This window comes from Microtus pennsylvanicus, chromosome 6 (assembly GCF_037038515.1).
Source record: "Microtus pennsylvanicus isolate mMicPen1 chromosome 6, mMicPen1.hap1, whole genome shotgun sequence".
Classification (NCBI taxonomy): Eukaryota; Metazoa; Chordata; class Mammalia; order Rodentia; family Cricetidae; genus Microtus; species Microtus pennsylvanicus.
The window spans coordinates 56,314,548-56,333,548 of record NC_134584.1 but is presented as its reverse complement, the minus strand read 5'-3'; the positions used below and the strand labels follow the sequence as shown (position 1 = coordinate 56,333,548).

General features: G+C 41.5%; 1 protein-coding gene across 1 annotated transcript in view; it reads left to right on the top strand.

Annotated features, from left to right (window-relative positions):
• The window catches only part of Ap3b1 (adaptor related protein complex 3 subunit beta 1), a 201,235-nt gene that overhangs the window by 69,335 nt on the left and 112,899 nt on the right, over positions 1–19,001 (top strand). Inside the window, exons 8-11 of the mRNA XM_075976295.1 lie at positions 13,183–13,335; positions 16,641–16,738; positions 18,701–18,755; positions 18,870–18,941. Coding sequence (XP_075832410.1) covers positions 13,183–13,335; positions 16,641–16,738; positions 18,701–18,755; positions 18,870–18,941 — 378 coding nt within the window. The remainder of the gene's footprint in view (positions 1–13,182; positions 13,336–16,640; positions 16,739–18,700; positions 18,756–18,869; positions 18,942–19,001) is intronic.

The following is a 19,001-nucleotide window of genomic DNA, read 5'->3' as shown; positions in this document are numbered from 1 at the left end:
CCAACCACCTTTGCCTCTCAAGTGCTAAAGGCATATGCTACCATCGCCCAGCTGATGTAATTCCTTTTAAAATTTCTAAATAAGGCACATATTTACTATTTCCTGACAGCAGTGAATTCTTAAATTCTGTTCATCAGCAAATATCTTTATTCTGTATTTTTATTCTATATTTATTTGTTTATTTTTAGGTTTTTGAGACAGAGTTTCTCTGTGTAATCTGGCTGTCCTAGAACTTGATTTGTAGACCAGACTGATCTTAAACTCATAGAGATCCTCCTGCCTCTACCTCCTAAGTACTGAGATTGAAGGCATGTGCCACTGTAGCACAAATAATAAAATCCCAGAGACAGATATTGGGTTCAAGTTGAAGATCAGAAAAGCAAAACAGCCAAGCCACTAGAGAGATATTTTACCTCTACCAATTCTCAGACCAAAGGGGCAATCCTCAGACTGCCTAGGCTGCACTGTGTCTCCACCCAACCTCAGACTCCACACTCCCCTGAGCTCCTGGAACTTTATGCTCCTCTCTCCACCCAGTCATTTCGCACTTGTCTCCACCTCCCTAGTGCTGGGATTAAAGGTGTGTGATTCCCAAACACTGGGATTAAAGGTAGGAGCCACCAAAATCTGTTTCTGGCTCTATTTGTGTAGCTCAGGCTGGCCTTGAGCTCACAGAGATCCCTCTGCCTCTGTCTCCCAACTACTGGGATTAAAGATGTGAGCCACTACTCCCTGGCCTCCAGTGGCTTACCCTTCAGGCAAGCTTTATTTATTAAAACACAAATAAAATATCACTACATGCTACCCCATAGGTAGGTTTTTTTTCCCTCTCATTTTTATGTAAGACTAGGGAATGGTGTATATTTACTAAAGTCTCACGCCTCTAAGTTTTACTCTTTCTATGGGCAAACTTCACTTACTTATTAATTTCCTTTTCTTTTCCTTTCTTTTTTTTTGTTTTTGTTTGTTTTTTTGTTTGTTTGTTTTGGTGGCAGCTTCTAAGGTTAAACCTAGTACCTCATACTTGGTGAGTAAGTACTTGATCACTGAGCTGGCTGCATTTCCAGTCCTTTGCTGATTTTGTTTTGATAATGAGTGAGATTGGACTGGAACCTCTTTTTTTTTTATTTTTATTTTTTGGACTGGAACCTCTTAATATAATCCAGGGTGTTCTTGAGTCTGAGACTGTCTGACCTCTGTCTTCCAAAAGCAGAGACTGTAGGCATGCACCATGCTGAGTGCACCTTAGATTTGAGTGCATCTGATTCTTCTTCAGCGCCTTTTGAGGGCTGGGTTTTTGGAACGGTTTGAGACAGTTTGTCCAGCCAAGGCATTCTGTCTGGAAGCTCAGCTTCAGGTCAGATGCCTTTGTGTTTTTCCACATATCCCTCTGAGCCTCACTGATCCCATACTTCATTACTTCTTTTTAGCTAGAGTTCCATTATACACCCTCTGAAAGCTCTCAACCATTGTAAAGGGCTGAGTAGCTAGAGGAGCCATGCCTGAGCAAACACATGGTTTCTTCTGAAACAGCTTCTCAGCCTTAGGAAATCCATGAAGATCTCTATAATGAGATTGGGTGCTGGAAACAGTAGTCTACCATATTCTTCACACCAATTTCATACAATTTTGAGAAGATTGTAGTTTTGAAATAATATTTAAATTTTGGCTTTTAATACATACACACACATTACACACAGAATGATATTAGATTAAGTAAAAACTAAAAGTGTTCTGAGAAAAATTTTCTGGATATCAAGGATATCCCAAATATTGAAATGGTTTATTTTGATTATGATACGGTGTCCTCTAAAGATTTATTTACTTTTATTTTGTTCGTGTGCATGCATGCATGTGTGTTTGGCTTGTATGTGTGTATGAATACTATAAATGAGCCTGGTGCCTGCGGAGGCCTGAATAGGGCATCAGATCCCCAGGAATGCCAGTCATGAGCTGGAGTCCTTTTTCTGCAAGAGCAGCAAGTGCCCTAACCACTGGGCCTCTCTCCAACTCTACAATGCAGTGTATTTTGATATCTTAAGTAGGTATCTGGTCTGTGGAGAAAAAGTTGCACTGTAGGTTGGAAGTTCTTAATCTGTAGTACTTACCTGTTTTTATCTAAGTTGCTGGGTCATTCCATTTTATAAAATTTGTTATGAAAACGTTCACATTAAAAACAGCAGTTCACAGTGACCTTCATAAGTGCTTGAAGCCATTAGTAGTATATGAAATAAGTTTTCTGAGTCTAATGTTCTGGGGAACAAGTGCCCTCCTCTTCTTTGGGAAAAAGATTTGATTTTCTTTTTAATTATGTGTATGTATGTGTCTATGTTGGGGTGTGAGCTTGTGGGTGCCGGGGCTTTTGGCAGCCAGAGGTGTTGTGTATTTCAGAGCTAGGACTCTGGGTGGTTGTGAGTCTCTCAGATTGGAATCTGGGAAGTGAGCTCATGAGGGCAGTCCACAGGACCTGCTGAGACTCGTCACTGAGCCGCCGCCCGCCCTCCCACTTTTCATCCTTTGGTGTTTCCTTAAATTCTGTGCCTTTAGTGCTTTATGCTGTTTATTAGAAACATAAGCTTATTTAATTTCCTTTTTGATGTCTATACTGTAATATAAATTCTGGCTGTCAGAGATGGAAGTCCATATTTACCCCAACTTTTTATGGAAAAAAATTTTAAACGGAACTTGACATTAGCAAACATGGCTGATTAGGGAACTCCCAGGTCTGTCCTAGATAGAGATATGTGATAAAATGAGGTAAAAAACAAAACAAACTTTTTGAATGGATTCTGGGACAGGCTCAGGGCCATGCTCGGTAACTTGAAATTTTTTCCCTTTGGTAATTCTAGGATATCTCTGTTAAATAACAAGCTGATTATATGGCTTGCAGAAGGAAATCAGTGAGTAGCTTTTGTTTATTTCTTTATTCGTTGATTCATTCATTCATTCATTCATTTACTTATTTATTGTTTTGGTTTTTTGAGACAGGGTTTCTCTGTATAATAGCCCTAGCTGTCCTGGAACTAGCTATTGTATATCAGGCTGGCCTCAAACTCACAGAGATCCACCTGCCTCTGCCTCCTGTGTGCTGGGATTAAAGGTGTGTGCCACCACTGCCCGGCTCACCTAAATTTCTTGATACTTGTCAAAGTAAGTGTAGACAGTGGGTCACAGTGTCTCCAAGCACTTCCTATGTGTATCTTTGCCATTGAGGGTTACTTTCTTTACTTTTGTGATACAGATTCATGGAAAAGTCACACAGAGTTTTAATAATTGTCTATGTGTTAATGCCACAAATGCCTTTATACACACGTAGGCTTTCTGTCCTGGTAATCAGAAAGTTGGCTTGCTGATGCTTGGATCCTGGGTCTTGGGAGCACAAGCTGTAACCTTTGCCTGTGGTCTTTCTGTGTTTCCTTGGTTTCTTTTCTCTAGGTGTTGAATTGCTGGCCTTGCCTTTCTGTTGTGTGTGGCGCCCTATTTCACCATTAGTTCCTCTCCAGAGGCATCCTAACAATACCTTCTGCTAGTGTTCCCTTCTGTTATCTTCTCCTCTTCTTTTTGTCTGTCTGTTTTGAGACAAGGTCTTAACTTTGTAGTCCAGGCTGTCATTGAACTTGGACTCTTCCTGTCTCAGCTTCATGAATGCTGGGATTACAGGTACACACCAGAACACACAGCAATAGTCATATTATCTTTTATTATTATTAATTTATTTTTTACTTTTTATGTGTTTGGGTGTTATGCCAGCATATATGTCTGTGTACCATGTGTGTACCTGGTGCCTATATTTGACAGAAGAGAGTCAGATCCACTGGAACTGGAATAACAGACTGTTGTGAGCCTCCCTGTGAGTGCTAAAAGTCTTTCCCAGTCTTGGAAGATCATTCAGTGCTCTTAACCACTGAACTATCTCTCCAACTTCAGTTGTTGTTGTATAATCTTTAAATAACTCTCATACAACTTTGTCGAATGGTTCTAATGCTTCCTTTAAATTAGATATAGATATTTGGGTATTGATAGAGACTAAATAATCCTTAATAAAATTTAATGTGTTTATATAGATCTTTAAAATTCCATTTTTTCTTTCTTTCTAAATAATTGAAATGCGAGTTTCCCAGAGCCCTGGTTCCCTACTCTTAATTCAGAACACAAATGTATGTACACATGTCTTATTCTAAGTATCGGGATTCCCTGTTGATTAAGAAGAAGCTTCAGAGCCAGGTGTGGTGGTTTAGCCTTTAATCCTGGCACTTGGAAGGTTGGCCAGGCAGATAGATCTCTGAGTTTAAAGCCAGCTTTCTCCACGTAATAAGTCCCAGGCCTTACTGGGCTATATGGTGAGACCCTGTCTCAAGTGGGTGGGCTTTGCTGATTTGTCACTCTCATTCTAGAATTTCTCAACATATTATAAAAGCTTTGCTTTAATCCGTTTGTTTTTAACGCCCTAAGAAGAATTAAACTTATCTATTTCAATCCCAGGCACATTTGCTTCCCTGCCTGTAATGTAACCTTTGTCCCAGGGGTTAGGATGAGGAGCGAGGGAATATATGAGAAGTCACTGTCCCTTCTACTTAGGGTGGTTTAAAATTTCCTGCTTTGTGATTGAGTACTGTTCTAAAATGTATTTACTTCAGCCAAATGCACCTTTTTTTATTCCCATTAGTGGATCTAGGATAATCGCAATCCCTGTTTCTCAGGCGTTTGGACTTTGTGCCCTGATCAGCATGGCCATGTGCACATTTTATTCTAGGGGAATTGAAGAGTGCTCTATGCAGGTCTTCCATCCCATTCGTAGAAACAAAGACTGGGAAGGGCTGCATTCTGAAAGTATGTTTCTTGTATAGTAAGCTGAGCATACAGCTAAACATGGAAATGAGCAGTATTGTGGGCGATTGAACACTGAATTCCATAGTTGCTCAACACAAAACTTCTGTGCACAGGTGTTTCCATAATCATGATGTATTGAGGAGATTCAGTGTTCAGTGGTCCTCAAACCCACACATCCACCTGTGGGGTAGAATGGCTGCTGGACTGTGGTATGAAGCACCCAGAGCAACAGCAGAGCAGTTCTCTCGTGGGGGCGGTGTCTCACACCAGTGTGCATACCTGTGAGGCATATTGAATTCTGGGGGTGAAATTTCACTTTTTCTTTAGAAAAAAACTTAAAAGGTGTTCCTACTGTGTTTGTTCTTGCCCATATGTTTTCTGTAGTGAATAAATAGCTGATTATCTGAGTAGTTAGGTTCCTGCTAACCACGTACTCTCTCTGCTCTTATTAGAGGTATCTCACCTAATGTCAGAGAGGTGTGCCATAAATACAGAAATGTGATGAACTGTTTGTGCCTCCCCAGAACCCCCAGTGAAACTGTAACCCTCTATGTAGTGGTATTTGGAAGGAGCCTTTTAGAGGTTATTAGGTTTAGGTAAAGCTGTAAGGGTACCTTTAGAGCAGTGATTCTCAGTCTTCCTGATGCTGCAGCTGTTTAATTCAGTTCCTCATGTTGTGCTGACCCCAAGCATAAGATTATTTCATTGCTACTTCATAACTGTAATTTTGCTACTTTTATGAATCATAATGTAAATATCTGATATGCAGGATATCTGATAGGTGATCCCTTTGAAAGGGTCGTTTGGTACCAAAGGGATCACGGTCCACAGGTTGAGAACTATTGCTTTGGAGGGACTTAGTGCCCTTGCAAGCAGCTGTGCCAGAGATTGCTTCCTCATGTTTATATTGTGTGAGATGCACTTACCCTGCATGAGGTGGCTGTCTGCCAACCAGGAAGAAGGCTTCTTCAGGCCCCAAATGCTGTGCTGATCTGAGATAATAATTGGGGTTGACCAGTGCAGTGTCTCAGTTTACATGGGTCTGTCCTGGATGCTCCCGTGCAGGAGTCAGGTTTCAGCCTTTTTTTTTTAAAAAAAATATTTATTTATTTATTATGTATACAGTATTGTCAGTATTCTGTTTGCATGTGTGCCTGCAGGCCAGAAGAGGGCACCAGATCTCCTTATGGATGGTTGTGAGCCACCATGTGGTTGCTGGGAATTGAACTCAGGACCTTTGGAAGAGCAGTCAGTGCTCTTAACCTCTGAGCCATCTCTCCAGCCCCAGGTTTCAGCCTTAAGGTACAGTCTAAAGCCTCAGCGTGCTACAAGGATTGTGTGATTTTGGTGTAAGTCCTAAGGTTGTTGTGGAATTCAGAAGGCTGGTGGTCACAGGCGCCAAGTAGTAAAGGGGAGGGGCGATAGGACAGAGAAGAGCAGTTCCTGAGTTCAGGCCAGCCCTTGCTTTGAACCCGTGAGATTCTTGGCAGTGTATGTCCTGTGCTTCTTTATTTTCTGCCTGTGAAAGGTAATAAATCCATGCTTCACCTCCAGACTCGTGAGTTTTGAGGATTAAAAGGTACATTTCTGCTTGCACTTTACTGTATCAAGAGACTTGTGGCTCATAATATCGTTTGTTTCACACGGCCCCCTGTCATTGTTCACGATGGGCAAGTATATTTCCCAAAAATATTTTCCTGTCATCAAATTTTAGACATAAAATATTGTTTGTGGTTTTAGCTATTGCTAACTTTTTCTCTTTGTTGCTTGTGTAAACTGACAAAAAGATGATAGTTTGTATTTATTTCTTACCAAACTCAGATGAAGTGTCTGTCTGCCTCTCATCTTAATCTCCGTGCAAAGCAAAGATTGTCCTCAGAGTCTGTGAGCACTGTGTTTGGAGCTCCAGGTAGAAGGTCTGTACACAGTATTATTGTGTAAGTCTGGTTTCCCACTTCATGGTGTCCTTCCTACAGTGTACCAGGGGTACGTTGACTATACCTCTTCCAAAGTAAAATACTATTTGTGGTTTTGCCTTCAAGAAACATTCAGTGTCATATGTGTGTTTTCTGAAGTAAGTGGAGCAAAGTGAAGCTATATTGATTTTTTTGTTTGTTTGATTTCATTAGCCATTGGCTTTGGAATGGTTGAGTAGAGAGGTCCTATTTTCACATTCTACAGTTAAGATATTCAAACTCGCTGTTTTTGTTTTCATTTTTAAAGCTTAGATTGTACAAAGTGAGTCATCGGTTCACAGTCAAATGAGTTCGAAGTGATGGGATTTCTCTGTATGCCCTTAGCTCTCACATGTGTATCTGTACCTTTAAGTTTGGAAGCCTACATTAACACATGATTATCAGCAAAAGCTGTGGGATTCACATCATTGTATTTATCATGTGCATGTTCCACTGCAGGAAACAATCCTCTGGGCTGTGACAGGTCATATCTTTTTTGATGTGGTTATTCCTTAATGCCATACGATATTGACCATCTTTTCATTTGGTTGTTTGCCATCTTTACTCTAAAAAATGATTTTCACAATTTAATACACGTATAATATACTCTGATCATATTTCCCTTTACACACCCCCACACACATAACTGAACCCTTTCTTCTTCCCAAAGTGCTGCATGCACTTTTGTGTGTTTTGTTGTGTGCCTACTGCGTTTCATCAGGTCTGCTGCATGAACATGAGTATGAGATTATTTACTCTAATAAAGGCAAATTACCGGAGACTACACCACCAAGGAATTTGACTGTCCCTACCTGACATATAATTGCCTGTATTTTCTCAGAGGGACGTGGGGACCCATGAGCCCACCTCCATGATGCAATGTCAATGGTCTTTTGCAGGTTCCTTCACGACATGTCATAGAAGACAGCTCTTCATGTCGTTCCTTCTCATCCTTTGACTCTTGCATTCTTTGCTCCCTTGATTTGTGGATGGTCTCTGAAGGGGGTTGATAGGTGTGTGTGTGAGAGAGAGACAGACACACACACACACACACACACACGCACACACACACACACACACACACACAGATGTGGGAAAGGATGGGGCTTGCTAGGCCTTTAACTATATTAAAGACTGGGCTACTTGTCTTCTTGTTGTCAAGGTTGAACAATTCTTGGCATAGTTTGAGTAAGGGCCCTCCCTATCTGAGGCTTGTCTTCTAATTCTCTTGACTTCATCTTAGTGAAGCAGAGGTTTTTAGTTAAGTCTAGTTTTTTTTTTTTTCTTGAGCTCTGGGTCCATTATTGAAAAAGGGAATAACGCAAGGGACCCTGTTTCTGCTCTCTTTCTTCCATGAAGTCTTGTTTCTCCTTCTTGCTTGTAGTTTATAGAGTGTAGGTCTACTCTGTAGACCTCAGTAAAATTCCTAATGAGTACTGAGAATACTTCAAAGTGCAAAAAATAGAGCTTTTGGGCTCTTTTCCCACAAATCATTTCTTTGGTTTTGTATCTAAAAGTTGCCATACCCAAGTACCTAAGTTGATCTGTGTTTTCTTTTATGTTAACCTCTCGCAGCTTATAGATTGTGTTTTACGTTCTGGTCCGTAGTTCATTATCAAGTTAATTTTTGTCGAGTTTTAGGCCTGTGTTCACATTCATTTAATTTTCATATGATGATACCCAGTTTTGGAAAAGACTTTTTTTCCTTGCTTTATTGTCAGTTTTGTGACAGTGGCGCTGTGTCCCTCTGAGTGTGTTTGTGGGCCTCCTGTTCTGCTTCCATGGATCTGTCTGCACCACACTGTCTTGGATACTCCAGTTAGGTAGGCAAGAAGTTAGACTCACCATTTTAAGTTACAGAAAAATTTAAATCCATGTGCAAGAATCTATTTAGTCCCCCGTGTGCATCATCCAGCTTCCTAGTTCCTCTGCTCATGGAGTTTTTGGTCCTGTTTTATCCTGCAGCACTCCACAGTTCCTATGTAATTCTCCATCATAGCATTATATCTGTGTCTCCTCTGTGTTTAAAATACTTTATATAATTCACAAAGCTTTTCTTAATCCAAATTGGTTCCCATTTTTTAAATGAGATGAGAAGATTTAAAATAAATTTCTCTGTGTCTATTTCTGAGGGTTTCTTACCCTCTCCCTCCCTTGCTTCCTCTATGGTCCCTTCCTCCTTTTCTGTTGCTGTGAAGAAACACCAAGGCAACCTGTAAAAGGAAGCATTAATTGAGGGTTTGCTTGAGGGTGAGTTCATAACCATCATGCCGGGGAGCAAGGCAGCAGGCAGGCCGGCACTGGAGCAGTAACTGAGAGTTTACATCCGATCCGCAGGCATGAGGCAGAGAGAGGCACACTGAATGGTATGGGTTTATGAAATGTCAAAACTCACCCCCAGTGACTTGTAAGAAGGCCGTGTCTCCTAATCCTTCCCACAACAGTTACACCAACTAAGGACCTAACTTTTAAATATATGAGACTGTGGGGGCCATTCTCTTTCAAATTGAATAAAAGTTAAGCTCCTTCTACAGAAACACGTGTAGTATATTGATTGAATCTTTTAAATATTTTTGCATGAGTACACACGTGTGTTCAAGTGTACTCTTTTATGGGGTACACGGAGGCAAGAATTTGATGTTAGAATGTTTGTTTTTTCATTAATTACCTTTTCAGTTATACATCTAGTTAGGGTTTCTGTTGCTGTGAAGAGACACCATGATCACGGCGACTCTTATAAAGGAAAACATTAATTGCGGTGGCTCACAGTTTCAGAGATTTAGTCCATTATCATCATGGTGGTCCATAGTAGCATGCAGGCAGACATAGTGCTGGAGAAGGAGCTGAGGCTGAGAGTTCTACATCTTGATCCACAGGCAATAGGAAGTGAACTGTGACATTGAGCATAATTTGAGCATATGGACTCAAAGGTCACCCCCGTAGTGGCACTCTTCCTCCATCAAAGCCTAACTGTGCCGCCATTTCCTTTGCTGGCTATTTGGCTATTTTCTTTCAAACTACCACATTATAAATATTTATTTTTTTATGTGTATGAGCGTTTCACGTGTGTGTGTGTGTACGTGTACGTGTACGTATGTACGTATACTATACTTGTACAATGCCATTAGGGGCCAGAAGAGGAATTGGATCTCTTGGAAGTAGAGCTGGAGACAGTTGTGAACTACCATTTGGGTGCTGGGAAGCAAACCTGGTTCCTCTTTAAGAGCAGTTTGTGCTCTTAACATCTGGGCCATCCCTAGAGTCCCACCATAGCCTTTTTAAAGGCAGAATCTTTCCCTGTGCCTGATGTGTGCTGTTGTGGCTGGACAAGTGGTCCAGTGAGCCCTGGATCTCTTGTCTGTTCCGCCAGTGCTGGTGTTGCCGGTGTGCTTCACCACATCCAGCCTCTGTGGGCTGTGGGGATCCAGACTCAGGCCCACAAGGTTGAACCATAAGTGTTTACCTATTGAGCCATCTCTGTAGCCCAATAATTTAATGTGTGTTGAATGTCTTTGGGGTAAGCACCTGTAAACTGTGATTTTCTTTCCTTGCCTCTTGACCCAGAAACGTATAGCTTAGTTTCTTTTTCTTTGTTACCCCTTTTATCTATAGACTGAGAAACCAGCATACAAAGAGGACTACACTAATAGGCACAGTGTACTCTGATACAGGTTTCGTGTGTGGGGTAATACTGAGGGGCTTCCATCACAGCTCTCTTAGGTGTATGGGAGAAGCCTTTCTGCTTAGTGCTCCATTAACAGATGCATACACTAGAGCTGATTTCACTCCAGCTCACAGTGTATTCCATATTGTAGAGGAAGCTCTGGAAACCAAGCAGTTCTACTAAAAATAGAACATTTATGACACGGTGCCTTTCCGTATGAGTGGAGGTGTGTTAGAATTGGTTTATTTTTTTATGTTTTTAAAAGGTTATTATCCTAACTAGAACATTTGGCAGTTTCTTTTTATAAAGTTCATTTTAAGGTCTTTCAAACTCATTTGTTTTTACTCTTAAGCAGATAGACCACTTATCTTTCTTAATATAGCTTGTTTCCCTTGCTTGTTTAAGTAGCTTTTCTGCTCCTGGATATGGAAAAGTAAGATTCATTCCACTCATATAACTTTTAACAAAGAACAACTGTCTTTCAACTATTCAGTGATGTCAGAGGTGTAACAACTTTGAACCTCCACTTACTTAGTTAAGTATGTTATTTATTATCTTTAAGATAGCACGAATCTTTCCCCACTTGATGGGTCAGCGGTGTCACAAAGTATTGTCAGTCAAGTTGAATTTTTCTTAAAGATTGACAAATTTAATTAACTCTGTAATTGATTGCCAAAATTATTACCCTTATATAAAAGTGACATAAAGATTAAATCTGACGTTTCTATAAAAATTGTTTTATGCCTTAATTTCTTAAGCATAGGAACTGTATTTATTTTATGGTCTGCCCAGTGCAGGCTGCTGTAGCAGCTGCATGCTACATTGGGTACTGTACACAAGAAGCACTTGCTCTTCAGAGCTCTGCATACAGAGTCTCTGATTCTCAGTGCTGATTTGTGCTGGAGACTGAGCCCTTGGATAAGCTTCACTAAGTGAACTTAATCTCCATAGAAGTTTTATAATACACATCTTCTGTCAAGCGTTACAGCAAACAGTGACAACAGGGAAAGGTTGGTAATGCGGCAGCACTGACATTGGCCTGTCTCCGTACACCCGTGCTGGCCCTGTCTCCTACACCCGTGCTGGCCCTGTCTCCGTACACCCGTGCTGGCCCTGACTCCGTACACCCGTGCTGGCCCTGACTCCATACACCCGTGCTGGCCCTGACTCCGTACACCCGTGCTGGCCCTGTCTCCTACACCCGTGCTGGCCCTGACTCCTACACCCGTGCTGGCCCTGTCTCCTACACCCGTGCTGGCCCTGTCTCCGTACACCCGTGCTGGCCCTGACTCCATACACCCGTGCTGGCCCTGTCTCCGTACACCCGTCCTGGCCCTGACTCCGTACACCCGTCCTGGCCCTGACTCGTACACCCGTCCTGGCCCTGACTCCGTACACCCGTGCTGTCCCTGTCTCCGTACACCCGTGCTGTCCCTGTCTCCGTACACCCGTGCTGGCCCTGTCTCCTACACCCGTGCTGGCTCTGACTCCATACACCCGTGCTGGCCCTGACTCCATACACCCGTGCTGGCCCTGACTCCATACACCCGTGCTGGCCCTGACTCCATACACCCGTGCTGGCCCTGTCTCCGTACACCCGTGCTGGCCCTGACTCCATACACCCATGCTGGCCCTGACTCCATACACCCGTGCTAGCCCTGACTCCGTACACCCGTCCTGGCCCTGTCTCCGTACACCCGTGCTGGCCCTGACTCCATACACCCGTGCTAGCCCTGACTCCATACACCCGTGCTGGCCCTGACTCCATACACCCGTGCTAGCCCTGACTCCATACACCCATGCTGGCCCTGACTCCATACACCCGTGCTAGCCCTGACTCCATACACCCGTGCTAGCCCTGACTCCATACACCCGTGCTGGCCCTGACTCCGTACACCCGTGCTGGCCCTGTCTCCGTACACCTGTGCTGGCCCTGTCTCCGTACACCCGTGCTGGAGTCAGTTGTTTCATCTACAGGCAGCTGTTTTCTTTCTTTTTAAAATCTTATTGTCCCTTATTAAAACTTTAAAGCAGAGATATTTAACTTTTTGACTACTCTGGGCCACATATAGATGTTATTTCAAGTTCTCCCTTCTATTTTAGGAAATTGTAAGAATTAATAAGTAAGAGTTTCTAGAAAAAATTTAAATAGCTCTATAACATCTTTGATTCTTGTGTGGGAAATAGTAATGAAAAATTACTCCTTTGAAATTTTTTAACTAAGATTACTACCACAATCCTAAATGTTTTTTAAGTAAAAAAATGTATTAAAATATGTTTTTCATTAAAGTAATATAGTCATACTCCAATAAAATATATTAATAATGAAGAAGAAACAGAACAAATAATTGCTTATTAAAAGAAATATTTATGAGCATTTTAGGATTTTATTGCCAGCTGTAGTTTTCTGTAGTTACAGTTTAAAAAAGCATTTTTATTATGCGTTTTTTTAGGTAGAGTTTAAATATGTTTGATTAATTTTGATTTAAGGTTTTAAGCGAGTGCTTATAGTCCAGCCATAGAAACTGAGTGCTTCACCCTTGATTATTTGCATATATGGATACTGGGGACTGAACTCAGGCCCTTAGCCTACAAGACAGGCACTTTGTGGATTGAGCTTCTCTCCAGTCTATTACTGCAGATGTTTTCAAAGGAATAGTTTCTTTGGCTGTGTAATGTCTTGGCTGTTCACAGTCTCACCTAATCTTGGGGTTGGATTTGTTTTCTTCACAGGACGATGGTCTAGAAGACAATGAAAAGAATTTCTATGACTCTGAGGATGAAGAGAAGGAGAAGAGTAACAAGAAGAGGCCATATACTATGGATCCAGACCATAGGCTCTTGATTCGAAACACAAAGCCTTTGCTTCAGAGCAGGAATGCAGCGGTATGTTGAAACTAGGAAAGACCTGTTTCACAGATGTAAAGACTAAACATTGATTGAGAGTATGTCCAGTCAGTACTGAGCGTGTGACTGGAGCGTTCATACAACAGACACGTGTGATGGGTAGCTAGAAATGTGTGGGATTGAAGCTTTGAGACCCGAATCTGTATTGTAAATGGTTTTTAGCCTTCATTGTTTTGAAACATGTAAAGCCAGATTTGTTTTAATTAAGAAAATAATGAATTATTTTCTTCATTTAGTATATCTTCAAATATAAGGAACTTACTACTTTTTTCTGTACTCCTTTGAGAATTTAGCCTTTAGAAGTTTGTATACTTAGCAATTAGCAGAAGTTTCTATGGTACTACTAGTAATGTAATTCTAAGTCATCATTCAAAAGCTCAGTCATAGTAAGGCATGAATTCACTGATACAGCTAAACGCATTCTTGTGCTTAGTGTGCCTCATCATAGTAAGGCATGAAGTCATTAATACGGTCAAATGCATGCTTGTGTTTAGTGTGCCTCTTCTCCCTAATAGCTGCTACTCACTGAAAGTATCATTAATTCACTGTTAGCTTCATTTTGTCTTGGGAGTTGGTTTTATGATTTAGACGTTTGCTGACAATGCCAGGTATTGAATCCCAGGGTACATGGTTGTTTCTGTGCATATGTGGGGTCCCTGCTCATTTGCTAGTGCACCATAGGCTGCCATGGTTCTGAATGTATTATGTTACCTTGCCTTGTGTAAGTAAATTTAAATGAAGCCTGACTTTTGAAGAATTATGAAGATTACAAAACAACAACCTTACTCTTATCAGGTGTAGTTGCTCATTTCTTCAGTCCCAGAATTCAGAATGTGGAGACAGGTAGATCTCTGTGAGTTAGAAGCCAACCTGGACTACATAGGGAGTTTCAGACCAGGTGAGACTACATAGTGAGACCCTGTTTCAAAACAAAGAAATATAGCTGGGCAGTGGTGGCACACACCTTTAATCCCAGCACAAGGGAAGCAGATCTCTGAGAGCTCAAGGCCAGGCTGGTCTACGTAGTGAGTTCCAGGACAGCCAAGGCTACACAGAGAAACCATCTCAAAAAACAAACAACAAAAACAAAAGAAAGAAACACACACTTGTTCTTATATTTGAAAGTGAATTTTGGGAACTTGTTTTAGAAAGCTTGATGGATCAGGGTAGTGACTGTATTGGAGGCAGAACCAGAAGCAGATGACAATGGGATGGTCAAGAGGAGTGTGCAGTATGGGATGCTTTAATTATGAGCAGGTGGAAGGCCTGGGGCTTGAGTTCTTTCAGCTAGTCTGGACTTTGGAGTTGTGAGAGTGTCCCCAGTGGCTTTTTACAACTTGGCTTTCAGATTTCATGTGTAGCATTGAAGAAAATTTAAGCTAATGTTTTTATAGATCATGAGGCAAAGGGAGGTCATTTAGTTCTTTTAGATTTGGGAGTGGCTTGACTAATATATTCAAAAGATGACATACCAAGTGAAAGCTGAGTCTTTTTTTTTTTAAATATTTATTTATTTATTATGTATACAATATTCTGTCTGTGTGTATGTCTGCAGGCCAGAAGAGGGCACCAGACCTCATTACAGATGGTTGTGAGCCACCATGTGGTTGCTGGGAATTGAACTCAGGACCTTTGGAAGAGCAGGCAATGCTCTTAACCACTGAGCCATCTCTCCAGCCCCCAAAGATGTATTTATTTATTATGTATACAATGTTCAGCCTCCATGTATGCCAGGAGAGGGCACCAGATCTCATTACAGATGGTTGTGAGCCACGATGTGGTTGCTGGGAATTGAACTCAGGACCTCCGGAAGGGCAGTCAGTGCTCTTAACCTCTGAGCCATCTCTCCAGCTCAAAGCTGCGTCTTGACTTAGAGAAAATACAGTTCACATCCTCGCATATGGGTGTGGATGTTTTACACTTTAAGAGCACAAGTGAGGAAATTACTGTTCTTGAATTCCCAGGTTCTAGATGAAAGCTATAGTCAACTTACTATTTTTTAAATATTACAAAAACAGTATATTAGGATCCCATGAACTGTTTTTTTAAAGATGATTTTTCTTTTATAAAGAATGTCTTTAGCTTAGGTGCCTTGGTGTGTGGTGTACTATCCAGGCATGCCTGAAACTTGCAGTGTACTGAACAGAACTAAATTAATGTTCATTTGTCTTGACCATTTCGGTGCTGAGTCTCAGCGTCCACAGGTCCCATTTCCGGTCCCGTGGCTCCAGATGCTCCGAGACTAGCGTTAAAGTTGTGAATCCGATCCTACTTAATGTTCTGGCTTTGTGGGAGCCTAGCCAGTTTGGATGTTCACCTTCCTAGACATGGATGGAGGGGGGAGGACCTTGGACTTTCCACAGGGCAGGGAACCCTGACTGCTCTTTGGACTGGAGAGGAGTGGGGGGAGGGGGAGAAGGGTGGGGGGAGGGGGAGGGAAATGGGAGGCTGGGAGGAGGCGGAAACTTTTTTTCCCTTTTCTCAATAATAAAAAAACAAAAGACAGAGTGCTGCAAGCTCCTTGTTGCTGCATTTTGATTCGCTTTCCTTTACTTCGGACAACTTGTTGCTGCTCCGTTTCCTATTCTCACCCCTCTCCCCACTCAATCTGGCATGGTTTAGAAGTCGCACCTGCTTCTCTTTAGAATTGTGTAACTAAGCAGCCAGCACTCAGTCATGAACAGCATGAAGGGTTTTTTGTTGTTGTTTGTTTGTTTGTTTTGCCCAGGACTATTGTCACTATGGGCAGTTCATTTATGGCATCCCTCCCCCCCCCACGATGTGTTAGTTTCCTGTCACACAAATTGCCACAATCTAGGTGTATGAAAAGGACAGGAGTTTTTACATCCCAGACAGCCGGAGACTGAAGTCAGGTATGAATAGGCTGTATCCTTTGGAGGGTCCAGGGAGATGCTGTCTCTTTCCTCATTGGAAGGTAGTTGCTGGTGATCTTTGCATTTCTTGGCATACAGACAATCACTCACTTTTCTGCTTTCATCTTGACATTGCATTTTATCTGTATCTTGTGAGGACACATACCTTAGGGCCCTTTTACTCACAATGGTCCTGTCTGACACCGCTAACCTTCTGCTCTCAAATATAAGCACTTTGTGAAGGGAGGAAGTACTTTGGGGAAAGTGACTTCAATCCCCTACGAAGACTTGAACATTTCATTCTACTTCGTAAGAGTTCTAAAGGTGTTTAGAGGGAACACATATGGAGTGAGGATGCGTTTGGACCCCTTTGCTTAGATGGTCACTGTGCCTCTGTTTCTGTTCTTGCAGGTGGTTATGGCTGTGGCCCAGTTGTACTGGCACATTTCACCCAAGTCAGAGGCTGGCATTATTTCTAAGTCCCTGGTGCGCCTACTGCGTAGCAATAGGTAGGTTGTGATTTTGCATGTGCTTTTTTTCTTTGTATTCTCGCAGAAATAGTGTTGAGGCAAATGTAGTCCGTCTCCTCAGCCTGGGGTATATAGTTGACTATTTCATAAGTAAGGTCTCACACATAATGGGTTATTATAAAAGGATCTCAGTCTTAGTGAAGAAAAATGGAAGTTTCTAGCTTCAGGTCCAGAGATATTAACGTATGTTGCAACATAGAGCATGTACTTTGCTTTGCTGGGTTTAGCAGTCTTGCTGTTCGGAAATTTTATTTATTCTGGAATTACTAAAAACTGTCCTTAAGTGTGCTCAGCTTGCTTTGCTCAGTGCGTTAGCTCTGACCCTAGAGCACTGGTTCTCACCTTCCTAGCGTATCGTATCGACCCTTTAATACAGTCCTCATGCTGTGCTGACCCCCAACCATAAAACTTTTCCTTGCTACTTCATCTTACTACTGTTATGAATCACAATGTAATTATATGTGTTTTCCAGCGGGTCTTAGGTGACCCCTCTGAAAGGGTCATTTGGTCCCCACAGGGGTCATGACCCACACTTTGAAAACCGTTGCCTTAGAATAATAGCAGAGACCATGTCATGTTGCTTGGCAGAACCCTACTTCATATAAAATTGGAATGTTCAATCACTGGTTTTTTCAGTTTTAAAAAGAGCTATTTATTTTTTTGTTGTTTTGATTTTGTGTGTGTGTACATGTGTGAACAGTGGTGTATGCATGTGTGTTAGTAGGACTATATGTGTGTGTTTTTTTTGTGCTGCACATGTGTGTCTCTGGAGCATATGGATACTAGAGGGTGATGTCTAGTATTCTGCTCTGACCTTATGCTGGATTCCCTTGAGACAAGTCTCTTACTAAACAGGTAGACAGACGGGTGGCTCTCAGGGTCTCCTGTCTTAACCTTCACAGTGCTGGAGCACAGGCTTACAGGTGTCCCTCCCAGCTTTACATGGGTTCTGGGGATTTGAACTGTCTTTGTGTTTGCATAGCAAGCCGTCCTATCTGCTAAATCATCTCCTTAACCTCCAAGAGTAGCTACTAGAAAATAACTACTCCCTTTAAAGAGCCCTGTGCTCTTTAGTTTCCTGTATGGATAGATAGAACATGCCATCTTTACAGTTTTCCCTCTGTATAATTCAATAGTTCAGATAAACAATTTCAAACAAATGGAAAACCTAAAATGATGAGTTCTTTCATTAGAGCTGTAAAGTTAGCATTAGTGTTTTATTATGTTTAAAAACATCATTCATTGTTCCATTGTCAAGGTTGCACAGACATTTTGCACTGCTAGCTGCTTGATGTCATTGTTTCCTACCCTCCATTGCACTGCTGCGCTAGCTGGGATGGGAACGTGTATGCTGGCTATGCCCTCACGCCCTTGCTCGCTCCTGCTATTTGAGAAACAAGTCAGAAGTTGTTTCATCCCGCTCTCCTCTTCACTTTATCTTCAGCCACTTTTTGTTACCAGCTCGGTGAAAATGGTTCTTTGGTAGAAAGGCTTTACCAGATTAATGTGAATTTAATAGTAGATTCTGTCCTTTATTAGATATGAAGCCTTAGGAATAGTATAATGTGACTTTTTTAAACCAGGCCTTTCTTTTGATCTGTGACTGGTTGTTGACACTGTGAGCCCCCCTGATAAGAATGTGGGTTATCACTGTGATTGCATTTTCTCCACTCATTTTCCTTTATGTGTGCAAAGCAGCAATACTGGCCTTGTATTTCAGAGGGTACAGTATCATAAAGTGAGCTCTGCCTCCATCTCATGACATACCTACTGCACAGAACGTTAGTATTCTCGAGTACACATGCACTGGAAAGAAGATATGAATGCCTCATAGTTACTAAACATGTAGAGTCTTATCGTTACAGATTTTTTCTAATGTATTGTTTTCATAAGATGTTTCTTTGGAGATGACTACTGAAATAAATGTCTTTTCACTTTTAGGGAGGTGCAATATATTGTCTTACAAAATATTGCAACTATGTCAATTCAGAGAAAGGTATGTATATTGTGAACATTTAATTTAAAGAAGCACACCAGTGTGATAAATGTATTTACCCATTTCTTTCTTTTCTTTTCTTTCTTTTTTTTTTTTTTTTTTTTTTTGACCTAGGGTATGTTTGAACCTTACCTGAAGAGTTTCTATGTCAGGTCTACTGATCCAACTATGATCAAGACACTGAAGGTCCGTATGCTTCATACAGCTTCTTTAGCTGCTGTGTACTTTGAAGAGATACTACAATAG